Here is a 19864-nt window from a genome sequence, read left to right as displayed (position 1 = left end):
AGACCTCAAATTAAACCTGACTAAGACGTTTGTGATGGTTGAGGACAGGGTAGGGCTAAGAACGAGATCCATCGTGTGAGGGAGCATAAGCTGACCGAAGTCCAAAGTTTCTCCTATCTAGGCCTTCTATTCTCCTATAATAGTAACTGGGCCACTCAAATAGACCAGACAAGACTGAAACTAATCCAAACCATGGAGGCTATTTATAGATTCTGTAATAAGAAAGGTAGCAGACCTATATGTGACGTGCTCAAGTTCTACGGCAGTGCATGCTCATCAGTAGCAACCGATGGTTTGGTAGTGTGGGGCAACACCAGTGTAAACATACTACAATCCTGTGAAACCCCCCTTTCCTGTCGGCTGTACCGAGGTATATACATCCCTGTATCTCCGACACAAAAAGAGGGTGCGCCGGATGGAGCCGATCAGATACAAGCCGGGGCTCTGTGCTCGAGCCAGAACAGTGGCTGCAAGGAGGGAACACAGTTTACCAGGAACATAATCAAGGATTGTTTAACACTGGGATATTTCAATAAAATCCCATGGTTTGCGTATATGGATAAGCTACAGAAGGAAACTGACAAAGATGTATAAGTGACAGAACCTACTGGAACACTGCAATATGGTAAAAAGGAAATTAAAAAGATCTGTATGGAGAAGCAAAGTCAACAAAGAGCCAGAAGAGAAGAGAAAACATCAGATGCGTCCAGATATACGACTGGTGTAACGCCGCCTGGTCCATCCGGTCAAAGGTACAAATATCCAAGCACAGATGTGACATGACTGGGCCATGACCGGCACACTGCAGGCACAGGTGGCAGAAGAGGTCACAGGTGGCCTGCGAAGGGGACACCACTCCCTGGCGAGGCCCTCGAGGCTCTTCTGCAAGTTTTATCGAGATTTAAGGCGAATATTTTTACGGCCAATCTTTCTGGCAAAGAAACGTTTGTTTTATAAGGAGGCCATGAATGTCATATGTGCCCTTGATAATGAATGAGCATGCCGCTATAAAAAGAAGGAACTCGCTTACATTTCTAGACAATTTGTCCTACACATTTGATTGAAAGGGGAATTTAGACTGATAACGCTTTAAACATTTTAAGAATTTAAGAAGTGTCTTATGAATTAAGTTTTAAGAATGTATTGAATGAGTTGTATTTGTGTAGGATGCATTTTTTTATCCAATGTACCTTTCTGGAGCCCATGTGCTTTAATGGATCGATATAAAGACTCCCAATAAAGGGATTATGATGATGAGTCCGGAAAGTTAATGTAAAAGGCGTAGCTGGGCCCCTGCCCCCCGTGGCGGCCCCTCCCCCCCCCCCGTGGCAACCCCTGGCCCCCGTGGCAACCCCTGGCCCCCGTGGCGGCCCCTGGCCCCCGTGGCGGCCCCTGCCCCCCGCCCCCCCGTGGCAACCCCTGCCCCCCCCCGTGGCGGCCCCTGCCCCCCGTGGCAACCCCTGCCCCCCCCCGTGGCGGCCCCTGCCCCCCCCCGTGGCAACCCCTGGCCCCCGTGGCAACCCCTGGCCCCCGTGGCGGCCCCTCCCCCCCCCCCGTGGCAACCCCTGGCCCCCTTGGCGGCCCCTGCCCCCCCCCGTGGCGGCCCCTGCCCCCCCCCCCGTGGCAACCCCTGGCCCCGTGGCAACCCCTGCCCCCCGTGGTGGCCCCTGGCCCCCGTGGCGGCCCCTGCCCCCTGCCCCCCCGTGGCAACCCCTGCCCCCCGTGGTGGCCCCTGGCCCCCGTGGCGGCCCCTGCCCCCCCCCCCCCGTGGCGGCCCCTGCCCCCCCCCCCGTGGCAACCCCTGGCCCCTGTGGCGGCCCCTGCCCCCCCCGTGGCAACCCCTGCCCCCCCCCCCCCGTGGCGGCCCCTGCCCCCCGTGGCAACCCCTGCCCCCCCCCCCGTGGCGGCCCCTGCCCCCCCCCCGTGGCAACCCCTGCCGCCCCCCCCGTGGCGCCCCCTGCCCCCCGTGGCGCCCCCTGCCCCCCGTGGCGCCCCCTGCCCCCCGTGGCGCCCCCTGCCCCCCGTGGCGGTCCCGATCTTTGCCGCAGCGAAGAGCCAGTGGCGGAGGGGTGGTGGGGGGGTCGTTAGGTTTTCTCCATCACGTTGGCCAAACGCATTGAGGAGCGGGGGTGCTCGTGCCGGCTGGGGCGGTAGTCCCCCACCCTCCCCCTCCCATCGACATGTGCACCCCCTAAGACCAATGAGACAAGCTCCGAGGTGAGGCAGTACGCACGGGAATGCCATCCTGCTGACGTCACCTGGCTAAGTGTTCACTAAGAGGCGGGGGATGGGTGTGCGCATGGGAGGTGCGCAATGATCTTCAAAAAAGACAAACCACTGCCGTTTTGTCTGAACGAGCTGGATGCTGACAGCCTCCGCTCGGGTGTGGGGCTCACTCGGTGAACCGTGTGAGCCTCGGCAGAAAGCATAGCAGCTCCATGCTACTGTCCTCCAGGCTTCAGTGCAGCGCTGAGGCCCTTCACGTGGGGTGTAAATGCATCCTGCAGCCCACGTGTGAGTGACATCCGAGGTGGGCGCCACCAGTGCACTTTCTGCTCACTGTACTGTGGTTCTATTTTAAAGTAACCTTTGCCCGCAGGGATTAGCCAATGCTTGACTGTTTCTATCATTTCAATGGTTCTGTTCTGTTCCACTGACAGCTCTTCATTCCTTCCATAGGATATTTGGTTTCTACAAAGGAATCCTCCCCCCAATCTTGGCGGAGACCCCAAAGCGAGCTGTGAAGGTAAGACTCTGAGATGGTAAGGACCCTAGAAATCACTTAAAAACAAAGGTCACGGCTGGGGCGCTATAGTTAGGTTCAGATTTTACACACAAAACCATAGAAATTCAGCGGTTATCGTTATCTCAAGTAAGTATAACTCGTGCCCTAAGGTAACTATAAATATCACCCTCACCACGCAACGCTAATTACCCCTGACATTACTTCACTCATCTTCCATGACATCATTCATAATATCACTGCAATATTTGCTGTAAAATTATTGATGAGAACACTCTGCTTGGCGGGGGCACATATAAAATAGAATTTAACTAAGGGCATGAGTTATATTTACTTGCGATAACTATAACTGCTGAATATATATATATATATATTCACAGAAAAAACCATAGGTTTTACACACGTTATAGTTAGGAAGTAGCATTTAAAAAACCTATGAAATTCACTGAAAAAACCATAGGTTTGACACATGTTATAGTTAGCTGGAAATTTTACGGATATAAAACCAATGAAATTCCACGTTATAGTTAGTTGGACTCACTATAACTTGCGCGCCTGCAATGCATTGCTGATGACATCACATATTACATCACTCATGACATGGTCAGTGACATCACTCATGACATCACTGATGACTCCATCCTTGTGACAGAGTGACAGACCTCCTTTCAGTGTAATGTAACCCTTGAAACACATATTCAAAAATAGAAACTGAAATTTAAAAAAAAATGGAGATACCCATACCAGTTACAACAACTAATTCAGTAATTCCACCATCTATATACACATCCACTCATTCACCAACAGTTCTATATAGTCACTCATACATATACTCACTCATCATATGAAGTGATACACCTATACATCCTGTTACACATCAGCAGTCATCCAAAAGTTACTCACACACATACTCACACGTGCAAATAAACTATTGAACATCCATTTATTTGAATATAGAGTTATACACACACTTCCACCTTACTTCTATTGAAAATTACACATATTTATTCTCTTAAACAATCACTTATAGAAACACATACTTATTTAAACAGGAACTCTTACAATCTCTTACTCTCACAGATACTCATATACTCATATACTCACATATACTCACTTATATACATCAATATTCACATATACTAGATTAAAACATATGTCGTTACTGATAAAGACATTAGTGAGACAGTCATTCACTCACTAACAAACACATATACACACTCATCCACCCATACAGTCCTGCACATATGCTGTCTTCACTCATGCATCTATGTGCTAAGTAATACCCCCACCAAACCATATAGACACTCATACTGATACTAAGAGAAACATCTAGTAACCCATATACATACGCATGTAGCTACTTACCAACACATGTAGCCACTTATACACAAAGTGAAACACTAATATATATATTTAAATATTTAAACATTACTCACTAATATTAATTTTTCAGAAAGACACATATTCACTGGATGGTGTCATCAGTGATGTCATGAGTGATGTCACTGACCATGTCATGAGTGATGTAATATGTGACGTCATCAGCAGTGCATTGCACGCGCAAGTTATAGTGAGTCCAACTAACTATAACGTGGAATTTCATTGGTTTTATGTCAGTAAAATTTCCAGCTAACTATAACATGTGTCAAACCTATGGTTTTTTCAGTGAATTTCATAGGTTTTTCAAATGCTACTTCCTAACTATAACGTGTGTAAAACCTATGGTTTTTTCTGTGAATTTCATTGGTTTTTAAAATGCTAATTCAGAAAAATGTCGTGTATGCAACCTATACTTTTGGCAATAAAGTTCTGGCAATATTTTTTTCGAAAACAAGCCGTTTTCTTCACTGTTCAAGTTCCATAGAGACTCCTTGTAAAGCAATACAGAATTCGAAAGTCTGTACCTTGCCTTTTTTTAAACACATTAAAATTTGTCTGTAAATAAAAATAGCCTTACTAAACTTTCGTGCGCGACCCGGTGTGCGCACTCTCGGCAACAGTTGTCAATAAAATGGATATCGCATTTCCAGGTTTTCGTGCGCGACCGAGTGCGCGCACCTGCCTATATATTTCGTGAAAACTTTGCAATTTGCACTTATTGAAATTCTTCATACACCCCTCAAAGAACTTATAGTACGTCAAAGAGACTGTACCTAAACTTCTTTTTTATTCTTATGAAACTTTTCAGTAAATGGAGCCGAATGTCTTTTTAAACTTTCGTGCGTTACCGGATGTACACACCTTGGTATTTTTTTTAGAAATATAAAACGTTTCATACTTTAACAATTGTGTGCTTAAATCCAGCTCAGAAGATGTACAAAATCAGGATGGTAGTTGGTTCAACCCGGACCGTTTATTAGAGGTAGATCGTCCGACTCCACCGGAAGACACCCCTAATAAAAAGGACATATATATAACATGCGGACTAGCCGCTGTATCGTGCTAGCAAACTATAACATATAAATCGTTAGAAAAAACAAAAGGAATCGAGCAAAATCAGTAGGCCACTGATGGGATCTTTTTTTGACCTCGCTAAAATAGAAAAATTAGGAACAACCCCTCATGAGAAATATGAAACTAGTGAGAGGAACCGAGCTCGACGCCATGATGGCTGCAAGACAGCTCGGCTCCGCCGCCCACCCCACCCAAAATAACGACAAATATTATAAAGATATACAACACACCAGCAAAGTAACAGGGTAAAACGTTTTATTAAATAACTATTTACATGGCAGCCTGCTGCAACATGAAAACAACACTTTCAATTGGTTCTTAATAGTTTCAATTCTGGAATTTACACGCAGCACTCCACCCACTTCCCTCACTATCTTTTCTACTCTCAAGAGAGAACAACGTCCTACATCTTTCGGAAGACTTTGGTGAAATGGCTACCATATCTCATTCATCTTCCGAATCTGACCAAAATGATCGACTACCTTTAATAAGAAAAAATAAATCTTTCATCTGGCAATTTTTCGCTTATCCTGAAGATCAAAAGAAAGTGAATGCACCAAAAGTAACCTGCACGATATGTGACTTGGTTCTCTCAAGAAGAAATCCAGCAAAAAAATATTCCTTTTCCATACATACCATGGTGCGGCATGTCAAACAAGTGCACCCTCTGCAATTTGCAGAGGCAACGACAAGAGCCCTGGCCACGCTATTACCATTAGAGGTGGCCAGCACATCTTCTGATCGACGACCTGTATCTCCATCGAGTGCAGAGATGGACTTCAGATATTTAACTATATATGGTCTATAACCTATGGTTTTTTCAGTGATTTTCTTTGGTTTTTTAATAGCAAATATCAAAAGCTTTTTTGTGGAAAATGACTAAAAGTAGGTATACATAAGCGGCGTTCATTTATGTTCACCACAGCCATTGTTAAAAGTAAAGTGAAAGTCGCGAAACAGTGGCCACGCCATCTAGTCCCTTTTAGGCCCCATCATGCACGTAAGTAACAGCCATTTTCTGTGTCATGGCCTCTCTGCCCACTGCCAATAGCCTATGATTGTTCGAAATTGGTTCTCTTTGGGTCATTCTCTGTTCACAAATAAGCACAAAGTCGCAATACTCTGTTTAGTTTTTGCAGATAGTGAAGGATAGGTAGTGCACACTTTTGTCCCCTCTGTAACCCGTCATGCCTATCTCTGCCCCGTTTGTTGGTAGTTGGTTCAACCCGGACCGTTTATTACAGGTAGATCGTCCGACTCCACCGGAGGACCCCCCTAATAAAAAGGACATATATATAAAATGCGGACTATCCGCTGTATCGTGCTAGCAAACTATAACATATAAATCGTTAGAAAAAACATGAAACTAGAGAGAGGAACCGAACTCGACGCCATGATGGCTGCAAGACAGCTCGGCTCCGCCGCCCACCCCGCCCAAAATCACGACAAACACTATGCAAATATTATAAATATATACAACACACCAGCAAAGTAACAGGATAAAACGTTTTATTAAATAACTATTTACATGGCAGCCTGCTGCAACATGAAAACAACACTTCTAATTGCTTCTTAGTAGTTTCAATTCTGAAATTGAACACCCAGTACATCCAGAGGTGATGTCCGACAAGTTGTGTGGGGGGATGCCTTGCTAATGCCGCCACCCCCACCACCTTCTGTAGGAAGGACTCTGGATATGCTTGGTCCCTGAGAGGCTTCGATGTCCCTGCCTTGCACAAATGTCATAAGTTCTGGATATTGAGTGCCATACTTCAGGGTCCAAGAAACGCGGACTCGGAGGGGGCGCTTGGCTCCTGCCCCCTCCCCAAGTCTTGTTCCCCTGGTATGGCCTAAGATCGCCCCCGACATAGGCGGCCGGCTCCCGGGGTCAGGCGGAACTTCTTGCCTTTTGATGCCTCTTCCATTCTGGACCTTGTCCCACAATCCGTTTGACCTGAAGACACGTCCTGCGGTGCCCTGGTCCGACCATCACATATACCTGCGCCAGGAGACGGCGTGGGGTGCACTGGAAGGGAGAGGCGGCGCGAACGAGCCTCTCCCACCTCACCAGGTGGAGGTTTCTTAGCTACACCCCAGCGCTTCACTCGGCCAGCTGAGTTGCGCCTGCTCCTGCGGCACAGTGCCTCGCTCGGCCAGCTGAATTACGCCTGCTCTTGCTATTACACCGTCTCACCCGCCATCCGGCTGAATTGCACCCACTCTTCCGATACAGCGACAGGCGGCTGCCACGGAGCTCAGGAAATGGCGGTCGGCTCCACAGACTTGGGCCTGGCCTGCAAGGATGGCTCTGGGCAACCCTGGAACTCGGACGCTTGACTGCTAGGGCATGAGCCCCATTCCCAAAAGCGTTCCCTCAGCCTTGAAGATTCTACAAGAGTCACCGAGGCCCCCGACTCTTGCAGACTTCCGGTGGGGAGCGACTGCCATGATTGCTCGCGGAATGGCCACGACGTAGCCACGGGGTGCTCTCATGCTGACGCCAGCTTCAGTCTGAAACATCCAGAAACACTGTAGACTACCAATTCGATCAGTTCCGGTGGAGCCCCAACGACGTATCGCGTTGTTGCGTAATCCGTCATATGACGCGCCGCGTTAGCGCACCCGGAAGTGCTCCGGTGCGCGAGACGCGAAGCGCAGCTTCCCGGAAGCAATCCGGGGCGCGGCGCGGAGCGCGTAACGTAAGCAGTTACATTTCAGTTGGTTCTCCCTCACAATATTTTCAATGTCACATAAAAGTCACCCATCACCCACAGCCATCTCTGGCTGTTTCCATGGTAACACCTCATTCTGCACCTGGCTGAAGGCACAGGTCAAAAGTTCATATCTCAACGTTCTACAGCAAAGTAACAACACTGTTTTCCCTCCAGAAACACCTGCCAATCCACAGCTCTGTTACATGTCTTTTTTTTTCACACCCAATAGTACTTTTCGTTTAACATAAACATTAACATGCAACGTACTGTTCAATCTCCACTTCTTACAATCAACCAATCATTTTTATTTTTTAAACCACACCCAGCCTCTTCCTTTTTCTTTATTTAGAATTTCAACTTCTAACTACCATTCCACTTCCAGAACCGATCGGAGGACGACTACAAATCCCTTGAAAATGAAGGTCTGGCTAATAGGACACAGTTATATTCACTGGAGTGAAAAATATGCAGTAAGCAGACGAATTTGCAACCTCGGCTTACCAAATGTACACATAACATGGATTGCCAAAAGAGGATTGAAATGTCACCAATTGATTCCATTGGTGAAAACTTTTATGCATCTCCCAGAACCAGACCTTATAATTGTGCACTGTGGTGGGAACGATCTAGGCACAATCACTGGGGTACGTCTGGAAATGCTTCTAAAAGACACCTTTAGACAATTGATGACACTTTTTCCTCGATCTGCCTTGGTATATTCCAATATATGCCAAAGACAGAAATGGAATTGGTCCAATCAACATTGTGCACAATTTGAGAAAGCAAGGAGACATGTAAATAAATCTGTTTCTGCGTTCCTCAGAGATTATAGCATGGGTTCTATTTACCACAACAACTTGCGATACCACATGCAAGACGTCTATAGGAGAGACGGTGTTCATTTCACGAATGAGGGAAACAGAATCTTACTCTGCAACATCAGGCTCTGCATCGGTACTTACTTATAAATGCAGAAAACACTCAATTAACACAATGGCTCTTTTCAGAGCCACCTTATATCTAAGCACTCAAACTTCTCATTTATCTCCATTTTCACACTCTTGTAAAAAGGTGTGCGCGACCGAGTGCGCGCACCACGCAACTTAAAAAAAAAAATATATATATATATTTTCGCCTTTAAGGGCCTTACTGCACACCCTGAGAAAACCTACGCAGCAAAACAATCTCTACCTTCTCCCCTTTCCATGTTCCAACGCTTTGAAATCAACAATATATTTACTCGCAATGACAAAATGGCGGTCAACACTTCCTGATTTCCTTCGAATCGAACGTTAACAGACGTCACGCAGCAAAATTCCGCTCGCGCGCGCAGCCGCTTAAGTGTGCGCACCCGTGCGCGCGTATAGATATATAATTGACTTTAACTTTAATTTCCTCAGCAACTACTGAACGGATTTACACCATTCCAAAAAAAGCGTAATCTGCGAGCCGGACTGTACAGTTTTGCCAAATTTCTTATAAATCCATTCACCCGTTCGACCTGTAGCCGAGTCTAAAGGTCCTATGGAAAATAACATGGAGAAAACACGTTTTGGGACCCCCCTTTTATCTCAGCCCCCACTTGACCAATCCCCCCCAAACTTTTAGGGCAGGAGCGCAGCGGACCGAGCCATCTTCTTTGAGAAATTCGCTAAGATTCTTCAACCAGGGCCAAAGTTATTCCAAATAGAATGTTGAGGATTTCCTATGGAAACTAGGTCCTAACTATAACTACCTACTGGCGACCGCCAGTAGGTAATATATATATATATATATATATATATATATATATATATATATATATATATATATATATACGAGCAAATGTCCCAATGCAAGAGGAGCAACTGAACAGCTGGTGCTGGCGGCGAGGTTTGGAACTAACTCGCATTTAATATCTTAAGCAAAAAACTTTCAAAAAGAAAGACGCCGCACTCCACTTCGATCGTTTTTATCTTGGTTTTAATTTCCTGTAGGTTCCCCACCTACGCGTTTCGGACATGAACTGTCCCTGATCACGGTTACAAACAAATGTCCATTCTTTGTTTTTAGTATTTATAACAAAAGTCACCACATGGCTTGTTAGGATGCATTGTGGGCTCTGTAGTTTATCTTTCTTTTAAGCTTGTCATGGCAATGTTTATGACCGGTTCAGTACACTTCCTGACATAGATCGATGTTTGATTTATGACATGGTTGTTATTAGTTGTTTTGCGCTTGTTTATGACTGTCAAACAGTTGATAGTCAGTTAGCAAATTTTAGCTAGTTAAAAATGCACAAAGTTGTTTATTTTTAGTACACAGGCTGGGTATCCTGTACAGACGTATTGGCTGAGTGCCTTAATCAAAAATATGTCATCTAGTGCAGCAAACACAGTCTAGCAATGCCATGAATTATTAATGAAATTATTTTTTATCTATACCATGTTTTTCTTTTTTCTTTTGATTTTTTCTCTAGCCACATATAAATGAATGATCCGTCAAAGTCTATTTCAATACACAATTGTCAGAATATACAGTATTTGATTATATAGTTCATAAGTTTCACAAGTGTACATAAAGTTCCTCATTCCCGTTTTTATTGGTGCAGAACAGTTTTGGTTTCCAAATGATGAAAGCCCGGGTCATGTGACCTGAAAATAACACTTTTCATTGGTTCAGGACAGTTTTTTTTCCAAATGATGAAAGCCCCCACCTTTTTTCCTTATTCTGACTTTGTCCTTTGACTGAGGAAGACCTGTTTGGAGATCTTTGAGTAATATTTTGTACTTTAAAATGGCTACAGTAGCAGCAGCAGCTGGAGCATCTGCACCACCACCACCACCACCACCAAGAGGACCACCACAACACCACAGTGGTGGAGATGAAGAAGAAGAAGAGGAGGAGGAGGAGGAGGAGGAGGAGGAGGGGAGGAGGAGGAGCTGGCTGCCAGAAGATAGCACCCCATATAGGCCAAAGCAGCACATTGTATGGGAGTTTTTTTCTATCCCAGAGGGCAAGAAGAAAGTGGATGCGCCAAAGGTGACTTGCCAAATCTGTGGCATTGAACTTTCAAGGGGGAACCCTAATAAGAAATACTCATTTGGCAATAACACCATGATTCGGCACAAGCAGCGAAAGCATCCCAACAGCTATGCTGCGGCAGAGGTGAGAGAGCTGGCCAGCAACCCTCCCCAATCTTCACCCAGCACCTCCAAACGAAAGCAACCCACTCCATCGGGACCAGAGACAAGGGAGATGGTCCCAAACATTCAACCAAAGTTTGGGCAATACAAGATTACTTGAATTTTTTGTGGTAAGACCATCACCTATGGTGAGCAAAGCATAACGCTCATCAACCGTGCTGGTGACAACCACAAATGCCCCAAAAATCCATAATTTTTTCATGATTTGTTTTTGCTCCAGTTGAGCCATTTTCAATTTCCTGTTTTTTGTTTCTCCCCATAAAAATAACAAAAAAAATATAAAATAGTTCATAAAAGCCAAAAAAAAGTACAAAATGTTCAAAAACATTAAAAAAAATATAACAAAAAGAAGAAAAAAAAACAGTTCTTTTTAGAACTACCTCCAATTTATAAAAAAAAAGGCTACATTTTTTAAAAACTCTGTCATTCTTTTTTTCCCCATGGTACGCTCCCCGGTCCACTCCCCGGTGCGCGTACCGGGCGCTCCCCGCGGGAAAATTAAAAAAAAATGTTTTTTTGTCCATCGGGGCCCTTTTATAGCCTTAAATAACAACAAAGCCTGTGAGTCAAGTGGTGCTGAGATATACCAATTAACGCTGGTGTGGTTGCACAAATAGTGAATCAAACAAAGACTATCAACAACTGCTGATTAAGTCCTATCAGCCCACCTGATGGCGGAGCCTCATCATGTAGGACTCCCGAACCTCGGTCTGTGTGCGATCACCCAGTTGTGTTTTAGCGACGCATCACAGGACCAAGGTGTGGTCACCACAGTTGTTAGTACAGAAAGTGAGGCTGATATGTGCAGTGCAAAAATTAAAGTGAAGTGTGTTAAAATGGCTGTCAAAGCAAACAAAGACCTTTAATAGTGTTTGCCTGGACGTTAGATTAAAAAATAGTGAAATGACAGCGTGAAAAAAATCACTGTCTAACTTGCTTGGTAGAAATCCAAAAAGATCTATATAGGGCCAACATGTTTCTGCCTTACTGTGAAAAGTCACTGGCATTCGTCAGGGCCAAGCTCTTATCTGCTACTGCAAGGGCACTATCCTATGTGCTAAATAATAAAAACTTGAAAATGAAAAAAGTGATCATTCAAGACCATCCTACCACATCTTCTTAGTGTTACTCTGTTGATGCGGTAGGTCTTTCCTGTATAAGAACAAGAAAAGGAGAGAGGACATTGTAGACATTGCATGTGTATAATCCTCACGAATACATATGTAGCAAATACTGTGTAGAAAATGCTATAACTGTGCAAAACCAGTGATAAATCAAAGTAATCTCAGACTGAATCATCACTACTCTGTGATGGTCATGTACAAAGTGCATTGTATTGCGTCACCAAAGGTAAACAAATTTTTTTACAAAAGTTTATCACTTACCCATCGGTGTGTGGGAAGTGAACCTCACCTCACCCGGAAACTGCTCGGACGGATAAGGCACCGCTCTAAACATATAAAGACAAACTCTATGAAAGATGCATGTCTTAAGGAAACGGTCTCATGTTGAAAAATCGGAAAAAATCTTAAGTCAATAACTGATCCTAAAGGCCAACCCTTTGAAATACAAACAAAGATCACCTGTGAATCCCATTATGTTGTCTACCTCCTGGAATGTGAATGCGGTAAGAGGTATATTGGATCGACTATATGTGCCCTTAAGAAAAGGATGTTAGAACACATTAGGGCCATGCAGAACAAAGACCAAACGTATGCTATGGCAAAACACCTCATGAGTCACAAAAATAAAACATGGCTAAATGTAAGATATTCAGGACTGGCAATGATACCGGACAATGAGAGAGGTGGCAATCGCCTGCAGAAACTCAGACGTTTGGAGTCAAAATTAATAATAAAGTTCAAAACCAAGACCCCGCAAGGATTGAACGGGGACGAGGAACTTTATGTACATTTATGACTTATCCAAAAAGTCCAATATATTTACCTGACTAGATGTATGAAGATCTCCGTGTAACAAGATGAACACAAGAAAAACCATTCAGAAAGGCTCTTAAGACCTGGATCTTCAGCCTCCCCGACGATCTCACTAAAGCAGCCATCTAACTCCCGCTCTGTTCTCAGACCGGCCCTCAAGAACACTCAGCGCCAAGATGCTCCCTCCGGAGCGAACGCCGCGCTTTACAAATACCCCCACAAATACAAATACAAATACAAATACTCTTCTCAAAAATTATTTCTCATAGAGTAGTGTTTGAATCTAAAACACAGCATCTGAAAATGTAAACTTGAAACTTGAACCGAACGTTTTGATTCCTTTGAGTACATAATGCTTAAAAGTCTGAAATATAAAGGGTTAAACTGAGCACATATGTAAAAATATGCAAAATTTATGGTTTGTTACTTACAGCGTTTATTTTAATTAATGTCAGAGTCCTGGAACAAGTTCTACGTCATTGACTTTCAAAACTAGCACTCAGCTATCACCCAGAATGTACTATACATGTACATTCATACAGCGAGCGAGATAACAACTCGACCCGCTATGTAATGGTTTTTTTCAACGAAACCACAGGCACTCAGCCTTCATAATTCATCCCTAAGTCAATTATCTGACAGTGATATCTTGTAAAAGAGACCTGACATGGTTTGTTTTCACCAAAAAACTACCCCTCCCATAATGCATCCTAACTGCTAAATGGGTAGGAGGGTATAAATAGTAAAAAGAAAAAATGGACTTGTAACTACCGTGAGCAAGAACAGTAATCTGTTTGAAACGCGTAGGTGAGGAAGTCGTTTCCTTGATGGATTAAAAAGCTTAATCAAAACCTAGAAGAGTGCGGTGTTTTATTTCAAATTGCTTTGGAAAGTTTTAACGAGTCCTGTCCTTGACTCGGCACCGGCACCAGCTGAATGGTCGCTCCTCCTCCAGCAAGGGACAATTGCTTGAACATATATATATATATATATATATATATATATATATATATATATATATATATATATATATATATACATATATATACATATATATATATATACATATATATATATATATATATATATATATATATATATATATATATATATATATATATATATATATATATATATATATATATATATATATATATATATATATATATATATATATATATATATATATATACTGAAAAAACAAAGGTTTCAGGGACGTTAGTGAGGCCCAGACTTCACTCATACAAAACAAGTGAAATTCAGCAGTTATAGTTACCTGAGCTAACTTTCACTTATGTCCCCACAATGCACTGCTTATGACCGCACATATTACATCACTCATGACATGGTCAGTGACATCGCAAATGGCATCACTGATTACATCATCCAGCGGGTGTCTCTTTCTAAGAGTTTGATTGTTAAACAAATATACCAAGCTACTGCAAAAGTTAGATTAGTACATTAGCTATATTACTAATGAGGGATACTCCTTCTAACATATGTAATGTGAGTGATTGTGTAACTGGGTGAGTGGATGTGCGCGTGCCTGTATTGGTGTGTGAGTGGCTGTATGGGTGGGTGTGTGGCTGTGAGTGACTATTGGTGAGTGGGTGTATGAATGGTTGTATAAGTGAGTGACTGGTTGTGTAAGTGGCTGTATGGATGAGTGAGTGGTTGTTTGAGTGGTGTTTGGTTAAGTGAGTTGGTGTGTCAGTGTCAGTATTGGAGAGTGAGTGTGTGAATGCTTTATGGGTGAGTGTGCAAATGTGTGCGTTCTTAAATGGATGTGTGAATGGGTATTTAAGTGGTTGTATGGGTGTGTGAATGAGTATGTGAGTGCTTGTATGGATGAGTGAGTGGCTATGTTGAGAGACTGGTGAGTGAGTTGGCAGATGGGTGGCTTTATAGGTGAATAAGTGGTTGTGTGAGTAGCTGTATGGGTGAGTGTGTGGCTGTGTGAGTAACGATATGAGAGAGTGACTGGTTGTATAAATAGCTGTATGGGTGAGTGAATGTGTGTGTGAGTGGCTGTATGAGTAAGTGAGTGGGTATGTGAGTGGCTCTATGGATGAGTGAGTGGTTGTGTGAATACTTGTATCAGGTTGGAGGCCTTATGACAGACATTGTCAGTTTCAATTATAACTGGCTGATTTTGATTCAGACGGTTGGAATTGAAACTGGCCGGTCATTCCAGCTGGCTTCCGACGGAGCCGGAACTGGCCCTTAATCCATATGGACGGCCGTTTACGCCGTCCGGTTTATGATGCTCGGTTTCCGGCACGGTTTCCATGCTGGCCTTTCCGACATGGATCCGACATGGAAACCCTGTTGGAGAGCATGTTTGGGGTCCCCCTTGCTGGGCCCCGTTTCCATTGTGGCCTCCTATGGTGCCCCCCGGGGGGTGCTGGGATTGACATCACCTCACATTAGCATGTACTACTGCCGGTTTACTGCTGTAACACATGCTCGCATAGGGAAATGTTGGAATGCGACCAAACACAGTCGCATCATAATGAGGTGGTCGGGACTGCTGACCAGAGGTCGGTCTGACCCGGTTCCGAGACGTTTGAGGCCCCTAGGTTGCACAAAAAAAGCATACACAATGAACGTGCAGCACTCCTTTGCTCCCCGTCTGCCCCCACACTGCTCACAATGATTACACAGCCACATATGTGCACACACACAAGATGCAGGTGTGTCCAGGTGGTGTTCACAGCACACAAGGTGAGGGCTGAACTTCCAGAGCGGAAGTCGATGTCACCGGAGCCCGAAGTGTTGGGGAGCTGCCCTCGCTGCCGGATTCTGTTCTGGAGGCAAATGTGGTGTTTGCATGGCATGCAAAGGTGCCAGCCTGCTCTTTACATAACACTCCAGGGGGGTGATGGGCCCCCACCAACCCCCCTGACCAGCCTGCTCTGTACATAACACTCCAGGGCTCAATGCAAACACCAGGGTGGGTCGAGGGGCCCCCACCACCACCCAGGCCAGCCTGCTCTTTACATAACACTCCAGGGTTCAATGCAAACACCAGGGTGGGTCGAGGGGCCCTCACCACCCAGGCCAGCCTGCTCTTTACATAACACTCCAGGGGGTGATGGGCCCCCACCAACCCCCCAGGCCAGCCTGCTCTTTACATAACACTCCAAGGCTCAATGCAAACACCAGGGGGGAGGTGGGCGGCCCCCGGTCCACCCAGGCCAGCCTGCTCTTTATATAACACTCCAAGGCTAATGACATAAAACAGGGTGTGGCGAGGAGCCCCCTCCAGCTCAAAACGAGCCTGCTGGAAGTTGGCAGTACTCTCACCGCTCTGACGTCATCACGACCACCATACCAGTAATAGCAGTAACTTGACATTCATATACCTCTTTGGGCCACACAGATGTTACTGGTACTGCATGCTCATGGAGAGGTGTGGTGCAGCGGCCAGGGCAGCTGACTTCAGAGCACAGGGTTCAGGGTTCGATTCCCGGCTCCGTCGGCAACACAGCTCAGCACCATGTGACTCTGGGCAATAGCTCGCTCAATTTCCACAACGGCCCCCAGCGCCTTGAGACCTGTAAGGGTGAGTAGTTTGCGCTTTACAAATACCGACTTATTTATCAAATTACTGTCTTCGGAAGGATGAAGCGCTGACTCGGCCCTGCAGTGATTAGAATTCATGACCTGCAGTTTAGCAGAGCCGCCATATCGCACGTCACCTTGTGACCGAGTTATCTACAGTAGTCTGTAGAGGTATTCTGCCAAAATATTGGAGAAAAAATATTGTGATCCAAGAATATAGTGTCAAAAGTATCATGGGACAGAATAACAAAGGTTCAGAACATGTTTTTGTCATATAATATAGTTTTTTAAAATATTGTTTTGTAATTATTAGTTATTGTATTATTATGAGGTATTTTGATGTAGTATGATTCTTTTTGTATTTTAGTATCGTTTGTAATTATTAATGTGACATTTATTTTTCTTAAATTGAATTAGAAATTAAATAATTTAATATAGAGTTGTTGGGTAGGTAGGGATTCGTGTGGAATGTTATTTAACATATGAATTATTGTTTTTATTAATTTTGATTCATTTTTATCCTATTTAAATTATTAATTGCTAATTAAATGGTTGGTCGGTTTATTTAATTATAAAATTGGAAAATTAATTTTATATTTACCATTTATTTACATTTTAATTCTTTTATTTAACAATTCATTTGATATTAACATTGTTTCATTTTTAAGTTGTATAATTACTTTTACTTGTTTTTTGGTGTTTTTTGGATAGTAGGGAGGAAAATATAGTTATTTTAAATGTTTTTAATTATGTATATTTATATTTATTTTGCAATGTAGCATTTGTATTATTAATAAAATGTAATTGTATTTATCTTTAATGGACTTTTTTTATTTTAAAGATGTTTAAATATTAGTAATTTGCTTCATATTTTAATGGTTGTGTTCAATGTTTAGGAGTGTGAATAGTAAATCTAATCCCTCGAATGTCCAAGACTTTCCCTACTGTTGCATGAATTGGAGTAGGAATAGAAAACTATACTCCACCAATATCCAACACTTTCGCTGCTTTTGTTTACATTGGAGTAGTTGTAGGACGTTTGACCACTCCAAAGTGCGAGACTTTCCCTACTGTTGCTTACTTTGGAATTAAAATAGCAAATCCGACTCCTTAAGGCCCGATTAGGACTTTGGTGGTGCGGCACCAGACCCGCTGCGCTGCTGCACCGCCAAAGCTGTGGTCAGACCACCAGCCAGATTAGATTTCCTCCTGTCTGGTGGGCTTTTTTTTTTATCTTTCCATGGCGGTGCCCTGAAAATGGGCACTGCAATGGGAACGCCAAAAACAGTTCCTGCACGGCATGGACTGAAATTCCCATGCAGTGCAGGAACTGGTGTACATAAACACGAGGGGCACATGTTGTGCCCCCCTGTGTGCATCCACAGGACCTGAGGCACCAGGATATCCTGTAGGGTCCCCTTTGTCATGGCAGTGGCGGTCCCGCCACGCATAATACTGCCTCCTAACCGCGTCAACCCCACCAGGGAACTGTGGTTTCCTGGCGACTGCGGCAGGGTGTGGTGCTCCCACTCCCCATATCGTAATAGGACGGTCAGGAGACCGCCACTGCCGTGCCCTCGCAATTCTGGCGGTCCATTGACTGCCACACTCGTGATTGGTGCCTTAGTGTCCAACAGTTTCCCTGCTATTCTTTAGTTTTGACTGTTAATGTTTATATTATTTTTTTATTTTTTTAGTGTTTTCTAAATATAAATATATATATATTGTATTGTATTGTATATTGGATTTATATAGCGCTTATCACCCAGCACTTGCCTTGGGAACCCGTCCTGGCTTTTCCCTGTGAGATAGCCCCGACAGGGCATCCCCAAGGTGAAAGCCAGGCATCCCGCCGCGGGGGGCGATGTGAAGATTAAGCAAGCTTAATGCCCAGAGTTGCAGAGTGTGAACCCATGATTAGGTCAGGCACCGAAGCGAGAATTATCGAGTCCGTGGACATTTGAGCTCAAGACCCTGCCGCGTCGGGAATTGAACCCTGGTCCCGGGTCTGACCTCCGCTTCAGGGCCTGCCTGCTCTAACCAGTGAGCCACACTTCTCCACATACATATATATATATATATATATATATATGCTCACTTATTATATATATGTATATATACTTATGTATATAAAAGTAAATGTTTTGTACTATTTTATTTCTATTATATTTAATTGTATTGATTCTGTGCTAACTAAAAATATTTTTAAATAATATTTGGTATGGGCTTTTGATACGTTTTTACTGTTATTATTTTATTATTAATATTTTAAATGTATATTTTAAATTATTTACATATTGATTTTATTTTAAAAGTACATATCATTTTTACACTAATAATGGCAAATATTTTATATTTATTTTTAATTATAATACTATTTTGAACTTTCATATATAAAAGAAATTCGTACAATGTTATTTATATTGGCCTTTTTCTTTTTACTATATTCTGGTCCACAATAATTTTTCAAATATTTTTGCAGTTTACAAAGTATGTAAAATCAGTATAGTGTTGTCGATATTTTTGCCACAATATCACTATCTTGCAATATTTTTGTCCCCCAGTAATTTGTCATACAACCGACAGGACAGGTGGCAAGGTTTGTAGCAGAAGCCTAAGAAAATAGGGTTTGTAATCCACAGATACACACACTTCAGGGTGGGTGACATCTGTACCCATTTCTACTTAGGACATCTTTCTTACTTTCTGGCTGTGTTTTATGTTTTTTGAGTCTAAGAATGTATTTCTTTATGTGACAACAATTATAACTTGTTTAATGCCGTGTTTCAGTCCCTAAGTGTAAATAACATGTAATGCTAGTGCCCAGTGTGAAGCGGCTGAGTTCACCAACCTCAGGGGCTGAGTTACCTTGTATCGCGCTGACCTCAAACCTTGAAGTCAAATCAGATGTCAGTGGGGAGAGTTTAACCCGCTGAGCCTTTTATCCTGCCAAGCGTTCCCTCCGCAGTCCCAGCACCAGCCTCTTGCCTTGTGTGCCCCCATGCCAAGAATCACCTCCAGAACTATAGACCCAAAGCCAACATCCCTCTCCTAGCCAAAGTTCTGGAAAAATCAACACATCACCAACGTCCACCTTCTAGATGACTTCCAATCTGGGTTCAGACCTGGACACAGCACGGAAACCACACTCCTCCACATCGTGGATGACGCCCTCGACCAAGGCAAAATCTGTCTCTTAATCCTCCTAGACCTATCTTCGGCCTTTGATACCGTTAACCACAAAATTCTCCTTGAACGCCTCAAACT

General features: G+C 43.7%; 1 protein-coding gene across 1 annotated transcript in view; it reads left to right on the top strand.

The window, feature by feature from the left end:
- Positions 1-19864, top strand: part of LOC147659591 (mitochondrial 2-oxodicarboxylate carrier-like) — a gene marked incomplete at its 3' end in the record, with an annotated part of 710830 nt that overhangs the window by 681720 nt on the left and 9246 nt on the right. The window contains exon 5 of the mRNA XM_086951622.1: positions 2680-2746. Within this exon, the coding sequence (XP_086807748.1) occupies positions 2680-2746 (67 nt within the window). The remainder of the gene's footprint in view (positions 1-2679; positions 2747-19864) is intronic.

The sequence above is a fragment of the Lissotriton vulgaris genome, unplaced genomic scaffold, assembly GCF_964263255.1.
Source record: "Lissotriton vulgaris unplaced genomic scaffold, aLisVul1.2 SCAFFOLD_892, whole genome shotgun sequence".
In the NCBI taxonomy this organism is placed as follows: Eukaryota; Metazoa; Chordata; class Amphibia; order Caudata; family Salamandridae; genus Lissotriton; species Lissotriton vulgaris.
The sequence above is the reverse complement of the archived record's forward strand: the minus strand, read 5'-3'. Positions and strand labels throughout refer to the sequence as shown.